This window comes from Bos indicus, chromosome 3, assembly GCF_029378745.1.
Source record: "Bos indicus isolate NIAB-ARS_2022 breed Sahiwal x Tharparkar chromosome 3, NIAB-ARS_B.indTharparkar_mat_pri_1.0, whole genome shotgun sequence".
Classification (NCBI taxonomy): Eukaryota; Metazoa; Chordata; class Mammalia; order Artiodactyla; family Bovidae; genus Bos; species Bos indicus.
Genome location: NC_091762.1, coordinates 93,786,083 through 93,801,816, shown reverse-complemented (window position 1 = coordinate 93,801,816; position 15,734 = coordinate 93,786,083). Strand labels below are relative to the sequence as shown.

General features: G+C 39.3%; 1 protein-coding gene across 4 annotated transcripts in view; it reads left to right on the top strand.

Annotated features, from left to right (window-relative positions):
• ZYG11B (zyg-11 family member B, cell cycle regulator) overlaps positions 1-5,734 on the top strand; it is a 74,704-nt gene extending 68,970 nt beyond the window's left edge. For 3 of the 4 annotated variants that reach the window (XM_019957465.2, XM_019957463.2, XM_070786532.1), the window contains one exon: positions 179-4,642. In XM_019957465.2, the coding sequence (XP_019813024.2) occupies positions 179-369 (191 nt within the window). In that variant the 3' untranslated portion in view covers positions 370-4,642. Of the gene's footprint in view, positions 1-178; positions 4,643-4,814 lie in introns of those variants that run through there. The other variant, XM_019957464.2, reaches the window with a different exon arrangement.
• Positions 5,735-15,734: the final 10,000 nt, after the last annotated feature.

Sequence of the window (15,734 nt, the reverse complement as noted above, 5' to 3'; positions counted from 1 at the left end):
ACCTATATGTGAGTCCTGTAGTGTTGTGTAACATCATCGCAGAGACATTTATCAAGCTCTAACTTATGTTAATGGGCAATAATAAAACAGCTTAAATTTAAGCGAATAAATAAAAATTATTCCACAAAAAAGGCAGTAAAGTGTTTTAAGGAAAGCTCTTTCTCCTGTTTTCTTTCAGCCTCAAGGTACTGCAGCATGCTGATTGAGGAAGGAGGGTTGCAGCATTTATACAACATCAAAGAACACGAACAGACTGATCCCCACGTCCAGCAGATTGCTGTGGCCATTCTGGACAGCTTAGAAAAACACATTGTACGCCATGGGAGGCCACCTCCCTGTAAAAAGCAGTCCCAGGCCAGACTAAATTGATAGCCATAGGTAATTGGATAATGGAGTCACAGAAATTCTTTTTGTGATAAGTTCACTTGGAATAGCTTACCCTCTGTGATGTTTTAGGGGTTTCTATGATAAGAGTCATAAGATGAGTATGGGATTGACAATGTATAGTACTGCCCATGTGAACAGTCTCTGATTTGTCTTGTGATTTTTAACTTATTAGGCAAGAAGGGTCTCTTCCTTCATCATTGCCTTTTAGGAAGATTTCCACATCTTTCAGTGTTTGAACTTAACTGTGCTTAAAATTCTACAGTTTTATGATGAAGTTTGCACGAACCCTTAGGCCAGACTTTTCTGATTTTAAAGTCCCTTCCAATCAATTTGCAGCTTCAGATAAGCTGTTAACTTGATTGCTGGCACTGCTTCAGTTGTAAATTTTATACTGCTTCTGTATAAAATGCTTTTATTCTCTGTTTGTGTATCTTTTATAAGATGTCCTTCTTAGTGTGAAAGAATGGAAATCTGAGTCCTACCCTTGTGAAAGCTACTTACTGGCTAGTGCCAGGATGGCTGGCAGAAAATACATTAAAAACTACTAAGGGAGAATAGAGGTTAGGAACTGGGAAAAGGCCTGCTCTTGAGGTATTTTTAAACTGGGACTGGCTAATCTTCTGGAACCCACCTCTCCTAAGACATTGAGCAGTAGCTTGTTCTTCATATTAATTCTTGGAGATGTGGACTGCTGCTTCCTATACAGATTGCAGGTTACTCTCTAGAAATATTTCCCCAAGCTACCATGGTGTAAAATATTACAGCATTCTGTGTTAGAGATTAATTAACTGTCTGAATCTCTTTATGTCATATTGTTGTGAAAAAAATGGTCTCTTGCTAAAACTGACTGTTCTTTTCTATTTCAAAGTCTTTTTGTTCGGTGGAATAGAGACCATATATGGTGTTAACCTGCTCACTTAAAATAATAATTAACAATAGTAAATTTTGCCACAAGAAGTTAATTTTCTTTTGTTTCAAAATATATGTATCTTAATGTTTTCATGTTAGGGAAAGATATCCACGTCTCACTGCCAAAAATAAATAAGAATTAGATGATTGTTAAATGTAATGATTCTAGTTGCAGTGCAGAAAAGGAAGTATTTTGTGATAGATTGTTTTTTAGACAGTTTTCTTTTCTTTAGGAGAGTTGTTATAGTATAGTAAAGAATCAATTATCAATAATGGCAGTTGGGAGGCAGCAAGTCACCAAGAGAGTTATTTTCCATTTTAAATTTCAGTTTGTGAATAAGGTTAACCTGCAGTCTTAGATAACTGCATTTTTTTCATAGATGGCCAGAATGTTTTCAATAGAGATTTTAAATGGTATATTTAAATCATTGTGATCATTCAGAAGCATTTTTATTTAGAAAGGAGCTGGCTTATTAGTATGCTGTTAATATTTTGACATACATGTTTCATACCACTATCACAATAATCATACTTGAATTATTTGGTACTCCTTTACAGAAATAAAAACTAAAAGAAAATAGGTATTTAGAATCACTAAAAACCATTTTAAATTGTGGGTTAATTCTGATTCAAGGAATTTTTATAGCTGTAAGATAAATTTTCACAGGTTAAATATTTCAGAGGAAATGGAAAATTCTTTTTAAAATGTCCCCTTTTCCTGGGTTTTAAATACCTAAGGCAAAATGTCAAAAATAGGATGTCCTACAATAGCTTAGAAGTTGCTAGCTCTGTGGACCATTTCCAGGTCTTCTGGCTTGCGTAGTTAAGGAACAGCCTGTTTGAGAAGTTTGGCTTCAAGTTTCTGTTGTATCCTACTTAAAACAAAAGTACATGCTCCTTGTAGGCAAATTCTAGGTTTTTGTCTTTATAAGTTGTTTTCAAATATGGCTAAAAATGTTGGACATGACTGAGCAACTTTCACTCATTCATATATAAATTATGAGGTGTCACTGGCCTGTCTTTTAAGGTAGAATCTGTTCGGCCTCCTGTTTGCATTTGTACACTAGAATGTAATGGAACTTGGTGCCTTCAAGGGTTACCTCTTCAGTGGGTTAGAGGTGCTGTTTCAAGCACAATTTAGACTAGGGTTGAACCACTCATTGTTCAAATCATTGGTGCACTCAGATATTGCAAATTATCACTACGTCAGTCCACAAACAATAAGGTTTAAACCTACTAAAGGAAATGGAATTAGACTTTTTAGACTATAATGATGCATGTTGTTATCAATGAGTAAAACAAGAGCAGTCTAAAAGCAAAAATAATTTAGGTATATCATTCTTCCCATCAAGTAAGTTTTGCTGTTCTCTTTATACTCTAAAAAATCATTTTGTCCTTTTGTAGTTGAAAAGAAACATAAATCAAGTAGTAATAAGTTACTTTACTCTCTGGTCAAATACTCAGTGGCTACTGATCTTAGTTGAGAATTAAAAAAATCATATCAGACTCACAGACCCAGGAATTGACCTTAAGTGTTGCTGCTTCTCACTCCTGGACAGAAATGCTATTTAGTGGCACTAGTCAATTTAAGTGAATGACCCAGGTGGAGATGAATCCCACAAGGCAACTGTAGAAATTTAATTTCATATCTTTGGTTTGCAAGCTTCCAAAGAATCAAGGATTCATGTTTTAAAACATTGGTCCTGAATATCCAGCCTAGGGAGTTAATCTTGCTGGTGGGACCTTTTGAGTTGGCCCTTTTTCTCCCCAGTCAGTCATTTGGCTGTATTTTAAATTATGCATTGCTCAGGATAGTATTGGGCCATCTTCTAGATCTTTGGGACACATTTTGATGAAAACATATTTTGTTTCACTGTGTGCTGAATTAGGGTAGAATCAGTTAATAAACCTTGGTTTTGGCTTAGTGCTTTAGAATGTCTGACATTCTTCCTCCCCCTGCGCTCCACCCCTTAGGAAACACTGTGCAGCAGTACCCAAGGTTGAAAAAGAGGTCCTGAGTAGCCAGGAAATAAACTTGCTGTATTGTATATGTTGAAACCTACCCTTCTCCTGCCCTCTAATAGTATGTTTACATTATTTGGTTATTGTGCAACTTTTATCTTGAGATAAACAGTATTAAACTGAAGGTGTAAGTTAAAGGCAGTGTCATACTGTCAGCTGATGTGGGCAGTTTTATCTGCATGTTACTTTTTTGGGGACTTTATATGGCTAGGGTTTCCAAGTAGTGTTCTGAGACAACTTACAGAGAGGTTTGCAAACTTATGGTTTCCCTCTGAAATCCACTGTAGCATTGGATATTGAGTATTTAAACGTTACCATCCGCTTTGTATTGACACATTTTTCATTTTTTTGTGTTAACTCATGAACTGTTTATTTAAGTAATAATGCAAATCCAAGCTTCATCCAATGATGAAAATAGCAGTATGATAGAAGATTTTGCTGAGTGTGCTTAAAATGCATAATGGCTTTATCTTCTTTAGTATTTCATAGATTTTGCATGACATGTACACTCCTAATTATGCATTCTGTGGTTTCCAAATCTTAACTGAAGACATTCAATGTTAACCTAAGAAAGAGCTTTCTCTGCCTGTTTTTACCCTCCCCCAGTGTTTTTAATAAATTATGGGAAAATCAATGCTATTTCTCATTTTCTGGATGAAGCAAAGCTCTGCTGGAGAGCACAACCTGACTGTATAGCTAGACAGAATGGCTGTTAAGAATATTTAGAAAATCCAAATATATCAAATTATGAGAAATAATAAATAATTCATTAATAATATGTGCTTAATTTTTGAAGTTACTTTGGAAAATTGTTCAAATTGGGTTCTTTTAAGCTTATTTTAATCAGCTTAGAAGCAAGAAGCTACTTAGCTAATGAAAGCTGTGACATACTTCATAAAAGCAGGAAATTCTTGAGAGCATTTAATAATGGGAGGATGTTATGTCAAGATTTATACTCTCAGATAACCTGTAAGAATAAAATTTTAAATCCCTGACTTTTGTAGCATTCCCACTGTCAAATTCTCACTGACTTGTGAGTGTGGAAAAAGGTATCTTTTGCTTGAATTCTGGTAGAAGAGTTCAACTCTTTTCAAAAGATATGAAAAATTCATTGGAAAATACGTATACATTTCAAAGTCTCTCAGTTATCTGGACTGAAGGCACTGTTCTCACTGTGGCCAGATGAATGGGAGGGTCCTGTACCTGAATCATGCTATATATTAAATCAGGACATCGTTAGGTATTAATGTTGTGTGTACAGATTTTTGTTTGGGGTTGTTGTTTTTTTTTTTTTTTTTTGCTTAAATAAATGTTACAAATTTTATGTAAAGTGCGTCTTGTCTATATTTATTCTAGACATTTGCTTTCAAATTTAAAACTAAGGCAGATTCCTTGGTCATCCACTTATAACAATTGCTTTCTCAATTGGCTTTCTCAAAGGCCAGTGATTTTACTGCAAAAATTTCCAGTGTTTTTTTTTTGTTTTTTTTTTTCAGGACCTGGAACTCCATTCATTCATTTCATTAAATTCCCACGCTAGGTGCTGTTTGGGCTTTCCTGGTGGCTCAGACAATAAAGAATCTGCCTGCAATGCAGGAGACTTGGGTTTGACCCCTGGGTCAGGAAGATCCCTTGGAGAAGGGAATGGCTACCCATTCCAGTATTCTTGCGTGGAGAATTCCATCGACAGAGGAGCCTGGCGGGCTACAGTCCACGAGGTCACAAAGAGTAGGACATGACTGAGCAACTAACACAAACACAGGTACTGTTCATGTGTTGGAACTTACATAAGTCCTTCAGAGAATTTATAGTTTTGTCGAGAAGAGGAAGTAGTAAACAGATAAATATTACATAACACAGACCACTCCACAGTATTTGTTGTAGAGCCACAGAAACTATACCTAATCAAGACTGGGTTCCCATCAGACAGCCCAAGAACACTTCTAAAGAGCATATCTGAGTTGATAGTCATTCACACAACTGTTGAGATAATTAACTGGCATTATTGTTTAAGTCCATTTAGTGAGGGAGGCTACCAAAAAACAAAGTATTATTAGGAACTGCCCACCCTGGCCAGGCACCATAGTAACCATTTGCATGAGTGATTTTATGACAGGAGGTCCTAGTAAGGAACATGGAACTAATAAGCCACCACAACCAGAAGAGTTTGGGAAAAGTCAAAAGGGGATACCATGTATCAGACCACCTCCCAGAATCCTCATTGGCATCCATCGTGGCTGAGCAATGTGTGCGCCACCAGGAAGGAATCAGAGTGACTGGCCAAAGACAACCCGGAAACTAATTCATCACCAAAAACCCGAGACTCTGAGCTACGTGGCAGAACAGTTCTCCCAGATTCCTTTACCCTACTGTTCTCCACCCGGGTGCCCTTTTAATAAAATCTGCTTTGTCAGCACGTGTGTCTCCTTGGACAATTCTTTTCCATGTGTTAGACAAGAGCCCACTCTAGGGCCCTGGAAGAGGTTCTCCTTCCTGCAACAATATAAGAAGCCCATGACCAGGAAGAGTCCTTAATAACTTTAGTTTCAGAAACCTCATTTTATAATTGAAGAAACTAAGTCTTAGGGAAAATCGTTGTTTTTCAGTTGCTAATTCATGTCTGATTTTCTGTGACCCCATGGACTGCAGCACACCAGGCTTTCCTGTCCTTCACTATCTCCTGTAGTTTGCTCAATAATTTAAGAACTCATCATCATTCAGTGATGCTATCCAACCATCTCATTCTGTTGTCCCCTTCTCTTTCTGCCCTCAGTCTTTCCCAGCATCAGGGTCTTAATGCTGTTGCCCAGATCACACAGCAAGTCAGTGACAAACTTTGCATGTCTGTTCTTACTTCCAAATTTACAATCCAATGGTTCCTCTCTCCCCCGTTAGTGCAATAATAGCATGAGATTGCTTAGCTCTTAGACAATTGTGATTAAGCATCAAATGAATGGTACAGAAAAGAATGCACCAAATGGTCGTAAGTGGACATTGACTGTCCTTACTGATGGTGTAGGGCAGCATTAGTGTTTAGATGCCACAGAATTGTTGAATGGTCACTAGAAATACTACTGCTTCACTGATACACAAACGTGAGATTAGATGTATTACAGTGATAGGGTTTTTAAAAATATTTTATTTATTTTTATTTACTTGGCTGTGCTGGGTCTTAGTTCCAGCTCTTGGGATCTTCGATCTTTGTTGGGGCATGCAAGTTCTTTAGTGGCTGCATGGGGACTCTCAGTTATAGCATGTGAGATCTAGTTCCCTGACCAGGGGTGGAACCCAGGCCCCCTGCACTGGGAGTGTGGAATCTTAGACACTGAACCACCAGGAAAGCCACCTTTAAAAGTAGTTTTTAAAATAATTTTTGTAATAAGTATTAGCTTTTCTTAACCCCTCATTGTCTCTTCAATAATTCATTCAATACTAACATGGTATCACTATGGGCCACACATACTGAGGAAGATAAATACCTTTGGACAATATTTAACCAAACAAGTTGTTAAGCTGTGTTGTCTATAGCCAACCTTCAAAAAGAAAAAAAGCAAGACTTTCTCCATTCTCCCCTCTCCCTTACCCTTTCTAGCAGTTTTTATTATGTAGATTGGCCCAGTCTCTTGCTAAATTTAAATTCTTTTCTCCTGAGTTGTCTTTCTACTTCCTGTTCCCTATTCTTAATCTGCATTGTAAGAATCCAATGAACACCTCCGAGTAACTGCATAACTCTTCAAATTGAGAGGAGTGGGTGAATATCAGAAACCATGAGCACTCACATTAATCATTTTTTGTCTTTTTATAATTTAAGATTCTAATGCAGTCTGAAAATTAAGCCTATAAAAGCAAGTCACAGGGTGGGAGTATCGACACGCAGCTCTTGACTTCTAGAAGCAGCCTTTGGAGCAGGTTTGTGGAAATGATACCAGATTTTGCAGATGAGTGGCTTGTTCCTGTGCATTCAGTAAGACAGCTGTTTAAAATCATCATGCAGTGACTCAAAAACTGTCAATAAAGGACTGTCTCTCCTAGACTGTGATGTGACTATAAGAGTAAAGAACAACAACAAAAAACCTCAGCTCTCCTATCACTTTACATCAATACACATTATAAAAGGAACCATTTTCAATGACAAAGCTAGAATGTGATTGTCATATTTCAATATAGGAGTTATCAAACACATGTTCTACCTAATTCTTGGTTTCATCAATTCAGTCTAAAATAAAGCCCTTCAAAACTGGAAATAGTATGAATAATGAGACAAGTACTGTATTTAACCCTCAAACATGTTGTAAGGGAAGAGAATTACTCCTTACTTTATAAATAAGGGGAAGCCTAATGATATGACTTGTCTCATATCACATATATAGAAAGTAATTTGTAAATTAAACCTAGATACTGGTTTAATACCAGCTTCCCCACTCTTTGAAGAATCTTTGCTGATTTGTACAGGCTCAGTAGCGATACCTTTGAATTAAAAAGACAAATGTGGGATTTCCCTGGTGATCCAGTAAGTAGCTAAGAGTCCAGGCTCCCAATGCAGGGGGCCCAAGTTTGATTCTTGGTCAGGAAACTAGATCTCGCTTGCCACAACTAAGAGTTCGTATGCTGCAACTTCAGATCCCACAGGCCTCAAGCCTCAATGAAGATCAAAGATCCTGTGTAATGCAACTAAGACCTGGCACAACCAAATGAATAAAAGTTTTTTTTTAAGACATGTATAATCAAAAAAGTCCTCTGAAACTGGTTCATGAAATAAACCACATTATTGTTTGTGGATACTAGCAATGGATTTAAAGAATCTTCTATTTTAAAGACCTATGGGAACAGATCAACTATGTGATTTGGAGTCAATCAATTACCACTGTGCCAAATTCTATTGTAAGAAGGGTATAATTTCAAATAACACTAGTTTTCAGTACATTCTGATGATTGACTTAGAATTCCATATATCCAGAAAATACATACCGGAAATACATATGCTAAGCATTTTTTGATGTATACTTTTCCAGCTGAGCCTTGCAACAGCCTTGTAAAGAAGATAATTATGACATTCATGGGTAAGGAAATTGTGAGGTATGAAATAACTTTGCCAGGTTCATAGGTTATGAAGTTTCAGAGTCACACGTAAGATTTAAGTCTATCAAACTCTGAAATCTATGCTCTTAAACACTGTGCTATAAAGGGGAAGATCAATTTAACCATTCAGGACAATCTCAAATCTCATTTAAACATTAAGGCCATTCCCACTCACACTTTGGCCTCTCTCAAAGGATGGAACCCATTGACAGTTTTCCAAGTTTATGATTTGCAACCTCACTGGCCCTTAGCGTCATTATTGTAGTGTCTCCTACAATAAAACATAAGCCTTTTACAACTTAGGGAGAAAATTTCCTCCCCAAAGTAATAGGGCTAAAGAGACCAAGAAACCACCACACTGATAGAGATTACTTAAATGTGAAAATATCTGAACATGCCTTATCTAACTAGTATGGAGCTTTAGAAGAGTCACCTGCCACAGACCTCATTTGTATGGAGGTCTCCAATCAAAGGGGCACTGACCTTGAGCACTGCTGCTGCTGCTAACTCACTTCAGTTGTATCCAACTCTGTGCAACCCCATAAACGGCAGCCCACCAGGCTCCCCCGTCCCTGGGATTCTCCAGGCAAGAATACTGGAGTGGGTTGCCATTTCCTTCTCCAATGCATGAAAGTGAAAGTGAAGTCACTCAGTCATGTCTGACTCCTAGTGACCCCATGGGCTGCAGCCTACCAGGCTCCTCTGTCCATGGGATTTTCCAGGCAAGAGTACTGGAGTGGGTTGCCATTGACTTCTCCGTTGAGCACTGAGACATTTCCAAATAATTGTATAAACAACTCTCATCAGAACCTCCCATCCTTTGAAGCTCTAAACCAACTCCCCTGTCGTATTAAGCCAGTATGTAAACCTTTCCCCACAGCTGTTCCAGGAGTTAGTTTCTATGTAGGTTATTCCCATGTGTGTAATAAAATTTCCCCTTGTTTACCTACTGTCAGTCAATTTATAGGTCTCCTTCCACCTCCAACAATCGGACCTAAGTTGGTAGAGGAGTTTTTCCTCTCATAAGCCTTCACAATAAGTTCATTAAAAAAAAATGTTAAAACTAATAAACACGGAGAGAGAATGTTGGAATAAAGGACAGTACTTTAAATGGATGCATGTAGTTTTATATGTATCACTTGCCCTTATTTTACTCATTTTCTGCCCACCTGTGATAACTTAAAGACAAAAAGAGTCTTTTTGGATGGGCCTTAGAGAATAATTTCCTTAATTTCGTTTCCCTGGAGTGGTTTGTCTTTCTTCAAGTTCACTACTTCAGTGTGTTACCTTTTACTAATCAAATTAGCAAAGAGGGAGACTGGGGCTTCCCAGAGGGCTCAGTGGTAGACTTCCTGCCAATACCTGAAGAGATGTGGGTTTGATCCCAGGGTGGAGAAGACCCCCTGGAGGAGAACGTGGCAACCCCGCTGCAGTATTCTGCCTGAAAAATCCCATGGACAGAGGAACCTGGCGTGCTACAGTCCAGAACTCACAGAGTCGGACAAGACTGAGTGACTGAGCACAGTGGGAGACTAGTCAAGAGGGAGATCTCAGAACTCCAGGCTGCCCCTCCCTAAATACAGGAAGCCTTTTCTTTAGGGCCATTGATACTTTGTACTGCTCTGTGATTCCAGTTCCTTTATTTTCTAAGCAGGCTCTTCCTATAGTAATACAGGTTTTACTGCTGATCACTACAATAAGAAAAATAAACCAGAGCTACAGACTTGGATAAGACAAAGACTTAATAGCTAGTCTTTGTGTTTTTGATGCCCAGAAAGCGACAGTTGATAAACGTCTCAGAGCTTCAAATGACCCTTTTCCTTAGAAATTATCCTGTCTACTAGAAAGCACAAAACTGACACAGGCAGTGTTGATCTCTTAGTTTTTGAAATTCGGTAAGTTTGGTATTCCAGAAGAGGAAGTGAAGCTCACAGGGTACTACCCAAAGGTAAGGTGGAGATGGACTCTGAATTCAGGCTTTTTTGACATCAGAGCTCATGATCTTTCCCCTGTATTTCATGCCAGTTGTTGTTGAGCAGCTCAGTCGTGTCCAACTCTTTGTGACCCCATTGACTACAGCATGCCAGGCTTCCCTGTCCTTCACCATCTCCCGGAGCTTGCTCAAACTCATGTCCATTGAGTCAGTGATGCCATCCAACCATTTTGTCCTCTGTCGTCCCCTTCTCCTGCCTTCAATCTTTACCATGCCAACATAGCTAAAGAAAATTTACAAAGTTCTTAAAGAAATCCAACCATGATCTAAAGAATCTTGACTATAGTTTTCTCATTGCATTGCAGAAGTTTAATTTCTTAAGACTTTCCAATTTATCTGTTCCTGCACTATCCTTTGCCCATTCTTCAGAGTTGTCAGGAAAAGGGAGGGGAATGTCAGGGAAGGGCTCTCTAAAGGAAGTGAGGTCTCAGTGAAATCTGAAGGATTAATACGAATTACTTAGAAGGGGGAGGTAGCATGGACAACAATGAATGTGCCAAAGTACAAGTCTAGAACTGAAACAATTTCGCTATATGATGTTAAAATGAGAATGCAAAGTGAAATGAAAGTGTTCGTCACTTGTATCTGACTCTTCACGACCCCATGAACTATAGCCCACCAGGCTCCTCTGTCTATGGAATTCTCCAGGAAAGAATACTTGAGTGGATTGCCATTCCCTTCTCCAGGGAATCTTCCCAACCCAGGGATCAAACCCAGGTTTCCTGTATTGCAGGCAATGTCTTTACTATCTGAGCCAGAATACTAATAATTTAAACTAGAGATACAACCAGGAGCCAGATCATGAGGATGATCTAAGCCATCCTAAGAAGTTTGGGTTTTATTCTGAGGACAATGGGGAGACATGGAAGTGTTTTAAACTGGGGAGAAACATCATCAGATTTGTGTTTAGGTAGAATACTCATTTTAGGTGCGTAAAAGATTGGTTGGGATGGGTCTGGTAATGGATCAGTTAGGAGCATAAATCATCAGAAATTATTGAAGTGGAAAACTGGAGACTAGGTAGGGGATGGATATCGGAGAAGGCGATGGCACCCCACTCCAGTACTCTTGCCTTGAAAATCCCATGGACGGAGGGGCCTGGTGGGCTGCAGTCCATGGGTCGCTAGGAGTCAGACACGACTGAGCGACTTCACTTTATTTTTTCACTTTCATGCATTGGAGAAGGAAATGGCAACCCACTCCAGTGTTCTTGCCTGGAGAATCCCAGGGACGGGGGAGGCTGGTGGGCTGCTGTCTATGGGGTCTCACAGAGTCGGACACGACTGAAGCGACTTAGCAGCAGCAGCAGCAGGGGAGGAAGGGCAGGAAGCACAGTTTATGACAAAAATTTGTTCTTCCCTAAGTAGCTGCAACCTTGCCTCTGATTTTGGAGACAAACTTCCTTTTACAACTACAATTGATTTTTTCCAGGTAGCCATTACACTTTTTTTTTTCCCCCCAACAAATAATACTGGCTACCTTCTGTAAGTTAGGCACTATTATTTTTAGTCACTAAGTTGTCTGACCCTTTTGCAATCCCATGGACTGTAGCCCACCAGGCTCCTCTTTCCAAGGGATTTCCCAGGCAAGAACACTAGTTCAGTTCAGTTGCTCAGCTGTGTCTGACTCTTTGCAATCCCATGGACCACAGTATACCAGGCTTCCCTGTCCATCAGCAACTCCCAGAGCTTGCTTAAACTCATGTTCCGTCGAGCAGGTGATGCCATCCAACCATCTCATCCTCTGTCGTCCCCTTCTCTTCCTGCCCTCAATCTTTCCCAGCATCAGGGTTCCTTCCAATGAGTCGGTTCTTCGCATCAGGTGGCCAAAGTACTGGAGTTTCAACTTCAGCATCAGTCCTTCCAATGAATATTCAGGACTGATTTCCTTTAGGATGGACTGGTTGGATCTCCTTGCAGTCCAAGGGACTCTTAAGAGTCTTCTACAACACCACAGTTCAAAAGCATCAATTCTTTGGCTCTCAGCTTTGTTTATAGTCCAACTTTCACATCCATACATGACTACTGGAAAAACCATAGTTTTGACTAGATGGATCTTGGCTGGTAAAGTAATGTTGCTGCTTTTTAATATGCTGTCTAGGTTTGGCATAGCTTTTCTTCCAAGGAGGAAGCATCTTTTAATTTCACGGCTGCAGTTACCATCTGCAGTGATTTTGGATCCCTCCAAAATAGACTGGGTTGCTATTTCCTTTTCCAGGGGATATTCCTGACCCAGGGATCAAACTTGCATCTCCTGTATCACAGGTTAATTCTTTACCACTGAGCCACCAGGGAAGTCCCTTGGCACTATTTTACACCTGGGTATAACAAAGTCTTTTCCCTCATGTTAGTTCAGTTCAGTCATTCAGTCATGTGCAACTCTTTGCGACCCCATGCACTGCAGCACACCAGGCTTCCCTATCCATCACCAACTCCTGGAGCTTGCTCAAACTCATGTCCATAGAGTCAGTGATGCCATCATCATCCTCTGTAATCCCCTTCTCCTCCTGCCTTCAAACTTTCCCAGCCTCAGGGACTTTTCCAATGAGTCAGTTCTTCACATCAGGTGGCCAAAGTACTGGCACTTCAGATTCAGCATCAGTCCTTCCAATGAAGACTCAGGACTCATTTCCTTCAGGATTGACTGGTTTGGTCTCCTTGCAGTCCAAGGGCCTCTCAAGATTCTTCTCCAACACCACAGTTCAAAAGCATCAATTCTTTGGTGCTCAGCTTTCTTTATTGTCCAACTCTCACATACATACATGACTACTGGAAAAACCATAGCTTTTGATGGACCTTTGCTGGCAAAGTGATATCTCTTCTTTTTAATATGCTGTCTAGGTTGGTCACAGGTTTTCTCCCAAGGAGCCAGCATCTTTTAATTTCATGGCTGCAGTCACCATCGGCACTGATTTTGGAGCCCCCCAAAATAAAGTCTGTCACTGTTTCCATTTTTTCCCCATCTATTTGCCATTAAGTGATGGAACTTGATGCCATGACCTAATTTTTTTGAATTTTGAGTTTTAAGGCAGTTTTTTCACTCTCCTCTTTAACTTTCATCAAGAGACTCTTTAGTTCTTCTTCACTTTCTACCATAAGTGTGGTATCATCTGCATACCTGAGGTTATTGGTATTTCTCCCAGCAATCTTGATTCCAGCTTGTGCTTCATCCAATCTGGCATTTCACATGATGTACTCTGCATAAAAGTTAAATAAGCCTTACTGATAAGGCAATATTTGAGCTAAAATTTGAAGGAAGTAAGAGAGATATCCATGAATATAACAAGCAGTCCAATGGTGCTGGAGTAGAATAAATAAAGGAGAGAATGGCAGAAGATGAAGCAAGAGAAGGGCATGGAAAGAACAGATTATGTAGAACCTTGGAGAACACCATCCTTATGAATCTTTATATTCTGCCTGAGATGGGAAGCTATTGGAGGATTTGGGGTAGAGGATGACATGATGTTTAAAGTGATCACTCTAGTTGCTATGTTGGGAAGAGATTTTAATGGAACAAGCCTGAAAGCTGGGGAACCAGACAGGAGGATAGACAGGAGGATATTGTAAGAATCCAAGTTGGTTCTGACAGGGGCTTGGACCAGGTTAGCAGGTGGGAGAGATAAGAGATAGTCCTTGGATATATTTTAAAGACAGAGTCGATAGGATTTCCTAACAGATAGGATATTGGATATAAGAATAAGAGAGGAGTTAAAAATTATTTCCAAGGTTTTGTCACAAGCAACAGAAAGGAAGGAGTTGCCATATACTAAAATAGGAAAAGCAGATTAGGGTAAGGACAACAGGAGTTTACTTTTGGACACATTAGGCTATTTTGATAACCAGGTGTATATGTTGAATAAACCACTGAATGTATCACTCAAGTTCAAAAGCAGGGTACAGTCTAGACATAAAACATGGATATATCAGCATATAAATTTCTTTTAAAGTTATGAAACTAGACAAAATTACCACAAGGAAGAGAGATTGGATAGGGAAGACATATACAAGTACAGAGTCTTGGGGGTACACAAAGATTTAGAACTATGGGTGATGAGAAATCAAGAGGATGAGAAGGAGCAAAAATGAGGTAGGAGGAGAAGAGAAGAAAGAGGAAGGCATGGGAGAGGAGGAGGAAGAGAAGATGCATCCTGGAAGCCAAATGGAGAAAGGGAGGAAGAAATGATCACCTGGGTCAAATGCTGCTGAATAAATAAGATGAGAGAAGAGTGACAACTGAATTCAGCAACCTGGACGTTGAGAAGAATGGTTAGTGGAGTGGCAGGGGAGAAAGAAAAGGGTAAGAAAAAGATTGGAGACAGCATGTACAGACCACATTTTGGATAAGTTTTGCACAAAAGGGTGAAGAGATATGAGGGCAAGACCTGAATAGGTATTAAGTACTAGAAATTAGGTCAAAAGAAGTTTTTTTTTTTTTTTTTTTTAATTATGGGAAAAGTATCAGCTGGTGGCAATGATCCAAGAAAGGGGAAAAAATAATTCAGGAGAAAGAAAGGATGTTGCTGGATGATGTCTTTGAATAAGCAAGAGATGAGACTTGTTGCAGAAGCCCAGAACTAGCCAAATTGCCAATATCCATTGGATCATAGAAAAAGCAAGAGAATTCCAGAAAAACATCTGCTTCTGTTTCATTGACTACGTTAAAGCCTTTGACTGTGTAGATCACAACAAACTGTGGAAAATTCTTAAAGAAATCAGAATATCAGACTACCTTACCTGTCTCCTGAGAAACCTATATGCAGGCCAAGAAGCAACAGTTAGAACCAGACATGGAACAATGGACTGGTTTCAAATCGGGAAAGGTGTACATCAAGGCTATATATTGTCACCCTGCTTAACTTATATGCAGAGTACATCATGAGAAATGCCAGACTGGATGAAGCATAAGCTGGAATAAAGATTGCCAGGAGAAATATCAATAACCTCATATATGCAGATGACACCACCCTTATGGCAGAAAGCAAAGAGGAATTAAAGAGCCTCTTGAAAAAGGTGAAAGAAGATAGTCAAAAAGTTGGCTTAAAACTCAACATTCAAAAATCTAAGATCATGGCATAACTGGTTCCATCACTTCATGGCAAATAGATGGGGAAACAATGGAAACAGTGACAGACTTTATTTTCTTGGGCTCCAAAATCACTGTGAACTGTGACTGCAGCCATGAAATTAAAAGATGCTGGCTCCTTGGAAGAAAAACTATGACCAACCTAGATAGCATAGTAAAAAGATCACTTTTTACATCACTTTGCCAGCAAAGGTCCATCTAGTCAAAGCTATGGTTTTTCCAGTAGTCATGTATGGATGTGAGAGTTGGATGATAAAGAAAG